This window comes from Oryx dammah, unplaced genomic scaffold (assembly GCF_014754425.2).
Source record: "Oryx dammah isolate SB20612 unplaced genomic scaffold, SCBI_Odam_1.1 HiC_scaffold_2, whole genome shotgun sequence".
Lineage (NCBI taxonomy): Eukaryota > Metazoa > Chordata > Mammalia > Artiodactyla > Bovidae > Oryx > Oryx dammah.
In genome coordinates, this window is record NW_024070186.1 from 220,597 (window position 1) to 231,976 (window position 11,380).

The 11,380-nt window shown below is 55.6% G+C and overlaps 1 protein-coding gene and 1 pseudogene across 1 annotated transcript in view; one reads left to right on the forward strand and one right to left on the reverse strand.

The window, feature by feature from the left end:
* The window catches only part of KAT2B (lysine acetyltransferase 2B), a 116,984-nt gene that overhangs the window by 83,058 nt on the left and 22,546 nt on the right, over positions 1-11,380 (reverse strand). Inside the window, exon 6 of the mRNA XM_040235472.1 lies at positions 11,303-11,380. Within this exon, the coding sequence (XP_040091406.1) occupies positions 11,303-11,380 (78 nt within the window). The remainder of the gene's footprint in view (positions 1-11,302) is intronic.
* On the forward strand, positions 2,418-3,137 carry LOC120880171 (annotated as a pseudogene).

The following is an 11,380-nucleotide window of genomic DNA, read 5'->3' on the forward strand; positions in this document are numbered from 1 at the left end:
CTGATGCTGCGAGAAATTGGGGGCAGGAGGAGAAGGGGACGACAGAGGATGAGATGGCTGGATGGCATCACGGACTCAATGGAAGTGAGTTTGGGTGAACTCCGGGAGTTGGTGATGGACAGGGAGGCCTGGCGTGCTGCAATTCATGGGGTCGCAAAGCGTCAGACACGACTGAGCGACTGAACTGAACAGCCCAATGTGTAAACACACCACACCTCTCTATCCATTCATCTTCGTGGACACTTAGGTTTAATTAGCGCTGCCTGTAACTGGAATAGTAGCTGCTGCTGCTGCAAATCACTTCAGTCGTGTCCGACTCTGTGCGACCCCATAGACGGCAGCCCACCAGGCTCCCCTGTCCCTGGGATTCTCCAGCCAAGAACACTGGAGTGGGTTGCCATTGCCTTCTTCAATGCATGAAAGTGAAAAGTGAAAGTGAAGTCACTCAGTCATGTTCGACTCTTCACAACCCCATGGATTGCAGCCAACCAGGCTCCTCCATCCATGGGATTTTCCAGGCAAGAGGACTGGAGTGGGGTGCCACTGCCTTCTCCAGGAATAGTAGCTACCATTTGCTAACTACTTAGAATGCTCCAGATATTAGACACAACTGCTAAATGAATCATATCACTTTAACATCACCCTTGACTCAGAATCACACCGTAACACGTCCGTAAGAGCGTTCTCAACTCTCACCCATCTCAATGTTTCTCCCGAGGTCTCACCATCTTGATAAATGGATCCCTCCTCTCAGCTGCTCAGGCCAACACCCTACCCATCACACACATTCACGTGTCCTTTCTTCACGCACCAGCACGCCCCCCCAATAACTCAAATCCTGCTGCTTCTAAACTCACAATCCAGCCTCAGGCTGTCTCCTCACCTGTCCTCTGCCTTCATCCAAGCCACCCTCCGCTTAGACCCAGACTGTAATAGCTTCAAATGGCCTCTCTTCTGCTCTTTGTCTCACACACCCTATCCTTCTGAGAGCAGCGGAAGAGGATGCTTACAAGCAGGTCTTCTCTGAAGATACTGGAAACAGGCCAGATCTATCAACAGGTAGACAGATAAACCGTGGTACATCCATACGGTGGAGTATTTCTCAACAATAAAAAGAAAGAAACTATTGAGGAATGCAGCAACATGAATGAACCCCCAAATCCTAAGCGGAGTGGAAAAAGAACAGTGTGTACCACGTGGGATCATTTATAAGAAATGCAGGAATATCAAAACCTTAGGGGACACAAACCAGATCCGCGGTTGCTTCTGGGAGTACTTTCCAAGGTGACAAAAACGTTCTGGGTCTGGCTATGCATTTGTTGAAACTGCTCGGATGTAGGAGATCAGATCATTTCACCAATGGGGGCGGCCCCGGCCCCGCCCCCCCAGCCCAGCAGTCCTGGCTGCCTGTGACCCCGCCAAGCCCCCCGGGTCGGAGTCTCTGCGGCAGCCTCTCCCCAGGTCCCGGGGGCCCATGCAGAGCTGGCGCCCTGCCGTCACTCGGGTCCAGGACGGTCCCCTCTTCGGAGAGGACTTTCCGGGCACACGTCTGCCCGAGCCGCCCAGGGAGCCTCGCCCACGGCCCTGTTTTCCGTTTTCACTGTGTGCGCGGCACTGAGCACTCTCTGCTATTTTCTTGTTACTGTCTGCTTCTGCTACCAGAAAGCATGCTCTCCCAGAGCGAGCGCCCATCTGTCGCTGTGCCCCTGTGTCTACGCCAGCGCCCGCCGCGTTCCCGGAGGGCTTGCCGGATGGACGGGGATGCTGGCAGGACCCCTCTCTCCGCTCGACAGCCCTGAGATCCGAGGCTTGTAGAGGGGGCGGAACCCTCACTGCCCCGCAGACTCACAGCATGAAACGTTGGGGAGGCCCCTAGCCCCCGTTCTGCCAGCGCTGGTGGACACGTCCCCGGGAGGTGGCGGGGCAGGCGGTCCTGCGGGGACACGCGAGGCCTGGCTGCCAGGACTCAGGTCGCTGTTTCAAAGTGCGCTGACCTTGGCTTCCCTGGCCTCCGGCCAGCCGGCTTGAACACCCGCTTGTTAGAGCCGATGCAAACGAGCAGCGGCCAGCAGTCACTAGGATGTTAGGAGTCACCCTGCACTTCTGGACTCTCCCGCAGTCCACAGAAGCCTCCCCCCCGGAGGCTGCCCAGGCCCAGCGGGTGGGGGCTGGCTCGATGGTGTGGACTCTATGGAAATACCCCCTCACACCTTGCCCTGAGGTCACTGGAGAGACTACAGGAAACCTCCTCCTAAGATGAGGTGGTGTGTCACTCCAAGTTAATCATTAGAAACATCATTCCCACTTTTTTTTCCAAAATAAATGCATTTGACTTCTGATTAAAAACATAGTAAGTCCTGTGTCTGGGCCTCTGGGTACAAACAGAAGAACAAATTAAAGAAAGCCCATCGGATTCCAGAAGAAACAAGAGCGCGGCGTGAACACGGGGAAGCAAAAGAAAACACGGACGTAGGCGACCATGAGGCGAGTGCTCAGTCTCAGAGATCAGAGGCTTAAAGAAAAGGGCAGATTAAAACCCAAAAGGAAAGAGAAGAAAGATCCCAGTGCACTCAAGGAAAGACAAGTCCCCTAACACCCTTCCTGCTTCTTCTTCCAATATAACACACAGCTGGGCCCACCTTACCACATCCTGGCCGATACCAACTTTATCAACTTTTCCATTAAGGCCAAACTGGACTTAGTGCAGTCAGTGATGGACTGTCTGTATGCCAAGTGTGTCCCTTGTATAACTGACTGCGTACTGGCTGAAACTGAGAAATTGGGGCAGAAGTATAGAGTGGCTTTAAGGATTGCCAAGGATCCAAGATTTGAACGTTACCTGTACACACAAAGGAACCTATGCAGATGACTGCTTAGTACAAAGAGTAACTCAGCACAAGTGTTACACTGTGGCCGCAGTTGACCGGGACCGTAAACGAAGAATCCGGAAACGAAGCATCCGGAAGATCCCTGGGTCCCCATCCTGTACATTTCTAACCACAGGTACAACACTGAGCGGATGCCAGATTACCGAGCCCCTCGGTTCTAATGAGAAGAGAAAATTTCTCCACCTTCCTTAGACCCGTTTTCTCTTTTGCAAGTTCATTAAATATGCTATAGTGTGAATTACTATTGCACTCACCCACTTGTTCTATAATGAGCTGAATATAGTTAAATATACTCACTTTTCAATGTTGTTTTTAAAATTATATTTTGTGTCATTTTAAAATTTGCTGCATCTTTTTATAAATCAGAAAATTGCTCACATAAAAAAAAATAAAGAAAGAAAGAAAGCCTATCGTGTGGGGAGGAATAGGCTGGGAGACTGGAGTGGACATAAACACACTGCCTCGTGTGGGGAGGAACAAGCTGGGAGACCGGAGTGGACGTGAACGCACTGCCTCGTGTGGCATAGATGACTGGCGAGGCCACACTGCGGGCCTCCCCGCAGCACAGCTGGTGGAGCACGGCCTGCAGTGCGGGAGACCTGGGTTCCATCCCTGGGTCAGGAAGACCCCCTGGAGGAGGGAAAGGCTGCCCACGCCAGTACTCTGGCCTGGAGGATTCCAGGGGGGAGTGTATAGTCCATGGGGTCCCAACGAGTGGAACACGACGAAGCGACTCTTACTTTCACTCAAGGAGAGGCCGTGCAGCACAGGGAGCGCTCTCCAGCACAGGGAGCGCTCTCCGGTGCGCAGTGGTGACCTGAGCGGGAGAGAATCGCAACAGGGTGGTTGGATGTGTAACGGGTTCACTCTGCTGGACACGTGAAGCTAACACAACGCTGTTCCTCAACTGCACTCCAATAAGAAGTTTTAAAAAGGAAAGCCTACCTGAGCGGCAATCTTCCCAAGTTGCCCATGGAAACAAACGTTAAGTGAATATATAAACGGCACGGGGGTAACACCCCCGTGTTATATATGCGCACGTGCAAGGTAAAAAGATGAAAATCCCAGGGTGTTAACCCTATCAACTACAGAAGAGGTTACTTTACGGTCCATATGATTCCATTAAACCGTAAGCTCATCTTCAATATTTAACACGGGTTTCCAAGGATGAGCTGTTTGGGAAAACCAGAGGCCGTACAGTAATCGAGCCGCCTCACTGCTGCTCCTGGGGAGGACGGGGCCCTTAGCAGCCTCAGCAGACAGTTCTGGAGATCAGGTGGCCGTGAACCAGGAGGAACCATCTCTGTGCTGCGTGTCCACCCCCTGGGCCAGTAACAGGGAGGTGTCGGCGTCCACTGGAGCCTTCTGGACCAGACTCCAGCCAGCCTTCTAGGAACCCAGCCACTGCACGCAATACGCACGGCTCTGTGTGGCCGACTCGGTCACCTTCCAGAGCCAAGGGGGGGCGACGGCAGGACTTGGTGTGGCATTCACCAGCAAGGGTTCCCCAGGGCTGCAGGGAGGAGGAGGCCACAGGCTGCGGGGTCCTCCTCTCACCCAGCCCCTCTCTCCATCAGCACAGCCGGCACACCTCCCAGGTTTCCCGCCACATTCTTACCCTCGAGGGTTCTTCCAGTACATCTGAAGATCAAATTCCGATCTTTTCTTTCAGAAGCCTCATCAGGGGACTTCCCCAGCAGTCCAGGGGTTAGGAGGCCGTGGTTTCACTGCCGGGAGCCTGGGTTCAATCCCTGGTCAGGGAACTGAGAGCCCATAAGCCACGCAGAGCGGTGCAGCCACACAAAAATAAAATGAAAGCTTCACAAGCCTAATTAAAATTCATCCTAGTAAGCTGTCCACATCCAATGACCTCCATTCTGTAAATGGTTAACCAATTTTAACTTGTTTTCTAGCTTAAAAACATGGGCTTTTATGAACTAGGGCTGCAGCTAAGAACACACAGGCAGCCTAGGCTGCCACGTGGAGGGCCAGAGCCAGAGGCAAGGAGGCCACGCCGTGCTGCAGCTCCACGGATGTGGCCTGCAAGGGAGGCAAAGCTAGCCTCTGGCAAGGAGCATCAGAAAGAAGGGCACCGGCGGTGAGGAGGGCGCACACGAGGCCTCCGGGGGGCTGGAAACGCCCCACAGCGATATCTGCGGGACAGCGGCACAAACGTGCAAATACGCGGAAGCGCGCCCCCAGATCCTCACACACACTTAAGATCTCAGCACCGCACCGGCTGCGCAGCACAAGTGTAGAGAGACTGTTCCGTCTGGATTGTGCTGAAATTCTGCTGCATGTGCAGTCTTACCTGGAGCTATTCGGGGACTCCTAAATTCCCAGGACCTGCGAGTCCTCACCTCTCCAGCCCATCTGGCACCCGGCACGGCCCGAGCCGATATCCCTTTCATCTCCCTTCCACAGGGAACTCTCTGGGGCCAGCGTGGTGGCGCTCTTGATTGTCAGCTTTAAAACAATCTAGGGCATGCATCTGTCTGCCCCGGGCCAGTCACAAAGAACACTTACTCTGCTCGCTTTACGGCCTGCACGACTCAATGAACTAGAGAAAGCCTTTGAACATACCTCTCAATAGGAGCACAACAAACATCAAATAGGAGGAGCCGGAGAAGGCCTGCCACGAACGCAGGCCCCCGGCAGCCCACCTGCAGGAAGGCGCCCTGCCCGCCCGGGACGCGGAGGACGCGGGCGGGGGCGGCTCCCTCCTCGCTCTCAGCCCCGCCGGGGGCTGCGACACCCTCCCAGCCTTTCTGTCTCCCCAGGTGGAGCAGCAGATGACAGGCAGCAAAACGCTCGCTGGCGACGGAACTGCTGATAGCAGCGGAAGTTGTCAAGAAATCAAACAGACGTCCGTGGAATGCCTGTGTTCTAAGAAGGCTCGGAGAAGCTCAACAGCCTTGCCTTCACGGTACACCGACGAGGCGGCCCCTGCCTCCCGCTCCACCCGTGGGAGACGGAAAGGCAGGCAGGGGAGGCCTGCCCCGGGGGCACCGGGCTGGGGGGCAGGCGACCCTCCAAGGGGTCGCGTGGCCCGCAGTCCCACACAGGCACTGCGGCAGTTTCAAAGCATGCAGTCGAGTTCGAATTAGGAGACTGTCCAGAGCCAGAAACCTCTGACAACTCTTCCCGAACCTTCCTCTCAGGGTGGAACAGACAACTCGGTCAGAAGCCGCTGAGCCCCCGACACCCAGGTTTCACTGGCACTGAGCTGAGTATCCAGGTGTCTCATCTGAGAAGCAGATGTTCTGACTGTTCCACGCACCTGGGTGAACCTGCATATTTCACCCTCTACGATCCCTACAACCGGTCAGACCCGTGGATTTACAGAATTAAATGGACACGGGATTAAATCCTGCCAGTGTGGACAGGTAAGATTTAGATCTACTGAATGGTAAACACAAACACACAAGACCCATCAGCACGGCCTCAGAAAACACCACTTTTGCAAGCACAGGCTTCCTAAAACAAAACAGTCCTCAGCAGATTGTTGTGCTGTTCTGCCCTATAAACTACTTTTCTCAGTTACATAAAACAGCAAATTGTAATCTGAAGGCTTTGCAGGCTGGCATTTCAATCTTCTCTGAGAGTTTAGGGGGAAATAATTCAACTTGCTCATCTTTCTCACTTTCTGTATGGTGCCTGCCAGATGAAACATTCTGCCCCAGGGCTTGGTTCCAAGGCACCCCCTTTTAGAGCAATGTGGCTAGAGGCTGAGTCGAGTGTTTTGTTTTAAACGTTTTATCTACCCACCTGGGTGTGCTGTGCTTTGCTGTAACAATACTGCTGATCTGAAAATGTCTCCCAAAAGATACTTGTTTCTGTTTGGAAACCAACAATCACCCAACATAAAACATCACCTTTTAAAAAGGGTGCCCTCAGTGGGAGGTGGGGGGGTCAGTGACCAGACTTCTTGGGGGTGGTAGAGATGGCAGAGTGATAACGCTGGACTGCAGTCACGTAAGCACTACTGGGCACGTTCACTCAAAAGCATCTGACTACACACAGTTGGTGAGTTTTATGGTCTATAAATTATACAAAATAAAGCTGTTTAAAAATATGCCCAGGATTCACAAACGAGATTTTTTTCAGATTTTGAGTGCTATTCAAATTAACATGAAAAGTATTCATTTTTTCCCCGGCTACAAAGTTATGGTGTCTGGGGGCAAATCAACGTTCTCCTGAGGCAGTTTCTCGGCGTCTGCACCGTTGTCTCGGGGGCCGGTCGCCGCGGCGGGTGCAGAGGGGCGGCCCGCACCATGGGACGTCACCAACACCCTGGGCCTGTTCACCAGCTGCCAGCAGGGCCGCCTCCCCCCATTACAATTGCCGAAAATGTCCCCAGACTTTGCCAAACATCCCGCGGGGGGCACAAGAGCTCCTGGGTAAGAGCCACTGCTCCAGATGCTGGAACAGCAATCTGCTCCCAGGAGGACGGACAAACACAAACAGGGGCTTCCCGCGCTCCCCCCAACTCCCGGGCTGGTTTTCCCCCCCCCCCCCCCCCCGAGTGCCAGCGGCCCCAACACCCCCAACGCAGGGAGCTTTCTCTCTCACAGCAGCACCTGTGCCTGTGCCCACAGCGGTTCACACCCAGGGCCCCTTCTAGATGATAAGCCATTATTTTTTAAATGACTAATTTTCTAGCCCTGTGCCCACGTCTCTCTCTCCAGCATGGCTCTCAGCCCGGAGTCCCACCGACCGCGTCCTCTGTGGCTGCCTGGCGGCCCCTGACTGGGGCCCTGAGCACAGTGCCAGGCGGTTTCTTTTCTTGTTTTTAGTCATTTTTAGTGGAGTGTTGTGGATTTAGTGTGGCGTTAGCTTCAGGTGTACACCAATGTGAAGCAGTTACACACGCACATACGCCCACTCTTCCGTAGAGGCTTTTCCCGTGGAGGGAATCACAGGTTGTTGAGGACGATTTCCTGTGCTTATCTGATACACAGCAGTGCGCACTCGTCAACTCCAATCTCCCAATTTACACCCCCCGCCGCCGACAGCTTTCTCTCCTGGTAACTATGTTTGTTTTCTACATCAGAAACTATTTCTGTTTCAGCACCAGGCAGGTTCATTTTGCCAGTGCGGACCCAACACTCTAAGGTTCCAGGAACATTCTGGGACCTTCTGTCTTTGAACTTCAAGGCTGAAGTCATGGTCTCTGTCTTAGAGATGAAGCAAGCCAGGTTCAGAGGGAAACTCCGTGACTGGTGCCCAAGGCCACACACGCGGCAGAGCTGAGACATGAGACCAAGCCCCGCGTTCCCTCTCGACTCCCACGCCTCCAGGGTACCCTCCTCTGAGCTGCTCAGAGGATGCACCAGGGACCACACGCCTGCTGGTGCTCAGACGCAGAAGCCCATCTGAAGTCCGCAGCATCACCCTGCAAGGTGGGGGCTCCGGACCCCGCGCTGTAGACAAGGAAACGGAGAGTGAGGTAAAGTCCATACCCAAGGCCACGCAGTGGGGCCGGAAATGTGAACTCACGGGGCTCTCGCCCACCACCCCCTCCAGCCTCCTCTCATCGAGAAATGGCCTATTTCACTAGGAAGAGTCAGGTAATGGTTTTGGTTTTCCAGCACATAAGTTACACTCTCATTCAAACAGATATGGATTTGGGCTCCTTGTAACTTACTCGGTGCTCCTTCTATGACACTAAAAATCTAGTCCTGTGCACATCTGTGAGAGCCCTGGAAACGCCGTAGGTGAAAAATCACCAATTCCCTCCACCCAACCGTCAAGGAGTGGTCAGGCTACAATTACACTCCTGGTCTTCCAGCAGTTAATCGTTTTTTTCCAGTTAATTCAGCCAGTCAATAACCACATCACTTAGGATCTATTCAGAGTGACAAACATCATAAAATAATCACACAATTAAAAGTCAAGATAAAAGCACCAGGAAGAAGAAATAAGTACAGAGGGGGGTTCTGAAAATTTAGAATGGGAAGGCTGAATAGGGTTGTAAATGTGATGCAAGGAATCAGATTTGCAGGAAGAGCTGGGAGTTCGCTTGAAGATGAGGGAAGAGGAACTTTCGATCCTGGTGAACAGTATGTGCAAAGGCCCTGAGGCAGAAGGTTCCCTTGAGAGCATGCACGGCTCTCAAAAGGGGCCAGAGAGACAGCAGTGGCCAGCCCACGCAGGGTCTTGCGGTAAAGAGAAATTAAGGGTCAGCAGGGACAGAATGTGCTCAGACCTACATTTTTAACGAGCGCTCTGCCTGGGTCACCCGAGCGATTGGGCCAGGACACAGTTCAAAAAACTCTACTCGGGATCCTGCAAAACAAGTTTGTTTCTTTCTTTTTTTTTTTTTCTCTCCGGGGTGTGGTGCCCCTCCCTGGCTAGGAACTAGCTCCCTTCTTTTTCTGTTTGTTTGTGAAGTTTAAAAGCCAGACTTTTATCAGGTCTGAGGCCTATTTTCTTTCAATAGCTCCAACCCCCACCAACCCCCACCCCCAAGAAAGTACTCCCTTCCAGAGAGACGTCACTTTTGCCAAGTGGCCGATCAGTGGCAGAAGCGAGGGGGATGTGTCCTCCAGGGTTTTCTTGCATAAAAGGTCCAGGCAAAGCTCTGAGAGGAGCACAGATGCTGGTCCTGCCCTTCCTCACACTCAAGAACAGTTAAAAACAAACAACCCGAGATAATATGAAGATCCCTGTCCTCCCTCTTGGCCACACACACACCTCCCCACCAACCCTCCAGGCCCCGCTGGCCCAGCTCCAAGCTGTTAGAACTGCTTTCAGTTTGTCCGCTCCTAGAGGCTGCAGCTCACCCCACCCTGCACCGCTAAGAGTCCTTAGCACCCACTGACACTTCCTCCAGGAAGCTAAGCCTACCCAGCCCGTGCTTCCGTCTGTGAAGGCCCTGCTCTGAGTGCCAACAGCATTCCAAGAAGGCAGGTTTTCTGGGACTCACTGTAACTGGCTCACCCACCACCTGCACGCAAGGCTGCGCACACGTCCGGCCAGTAGCCCCAGAAGGACACGTTCTGGGGGTCACTGTCCAGCTAGCACGATGCCTGGCACCCTGATGGGAATCCCTCTGACACCGCACGAGTGAATGAGCACCTAGCCGTGGAGACTCAGCCTCCCGGGAGCAAGAAGAGAGCCCTTCAGTGCCGAGGCTTTCCATCCCATAGGGTTGGTTGTTAATGGGAACGTAAAACACTCAAAAGGTGCTAATTTCACTCACGGACATTTGAAAGGATTAAAAATATGAAGGCAGGGCACAGATGCTCAAGGGTTTTAGACAGAACCAAAACTTAAGGCAAGTTAGGCTAGCAGCAGGGTGAGAAGGAGCCGATTCAAAGACCAAAGTAGAAACACGAGCGGACACGCGCCGCCGGGCCGAGCCCCTCTCGTTCCGAACCCGCGGCCGCCGAGTACCTGGGCCCGTTCCCGGCCCGGCGCAGACCTGCCTCGCGCCCGCGGCTCCCCCGCCTCGTTCTCACTCATCTACGGCGCCTGCCAGGCACCCCCGGGCCCTTCTAAAAAGCACTCTCCTCGGTCACTCTTGCTCCTTCAGAAGCACCAGCCTCGGGGCACCGCTGTCGCCCAGTTTCTGTAATCCGATGCCGTCCCGGGTGGCACTGGGGTTTGCCCTCGGGATGGGGCCTGTGAGCCGCCCAGCATCGCACCACCGGAGAGCAGCCTCTCAGCCCCGTCCCAGCCCTTCGGACAGCGAGTGAGTATGGAAGCGGCTCCCGGGAGGTGCCCGTGAGCACTCAAGTCTCAGTGCATGCTACACCCGCCGACAAGCCTGTGCGGAACCGGGCAGGGTCCACACAGGGCGTGAGCGGCGCGGAGGGGCGCGCACCCAGGAGCCGAGAATCCCCTGCAGACGCTGAAGGCCCCTGGCCGGGGGACGCGCGCGCGGGGTTACTGACCCCGAGCGCCCGGCCCGGCCGCCCGTCCCCGCCCCGCCGTCACCCGGGCCAGGCCGAGCTGACAGCGGCCCTCCCCCGCCCCCCGGCGGCGCCGCGTCCGGACGGGCAGGAGAGCCGGGAGTGCTGTTTACAGCCGAGAGCCGGGGCAGCGTCCCGGCTGCACCAGCAACAGCACGCGCCGCCCGCACGCGCAGCGCCCCGGGCCCCCGCGGCCGCTCCCCCCGCCCCGCGCGCCCCGAGTCCGCGGTCGCGCCCCCACTCCCACCCAGCTCCGCCCAGAGGGGACGAGGACCGAGGGGGGGGGCGCGCAGGCCCCCGGGAGGGGCTCCCCGGGACCCGCCCCGCTCCCGGAAGGCGCCTCCGGCGAGCTCCTACAGAGCAGCAGCGCCCCAGGGCAGCGCGGGCGCCGAGCGACGCCGGGGGGAGGGGTCCTCTCGGGGTCGGCGCCCCGCGACGGGGCTCGGCCGGGGCGGCGCTTCGGCCCGGGGGCGGGCGGGGGCCGGGCGGCGCGCCTACCTTGCAGGCGGAGTACACCCCGAGTTTCTCCAGCTTCTTGGCCCGCGGGGCGGAGCGCAGCTGCGCCTTCTTCACGGC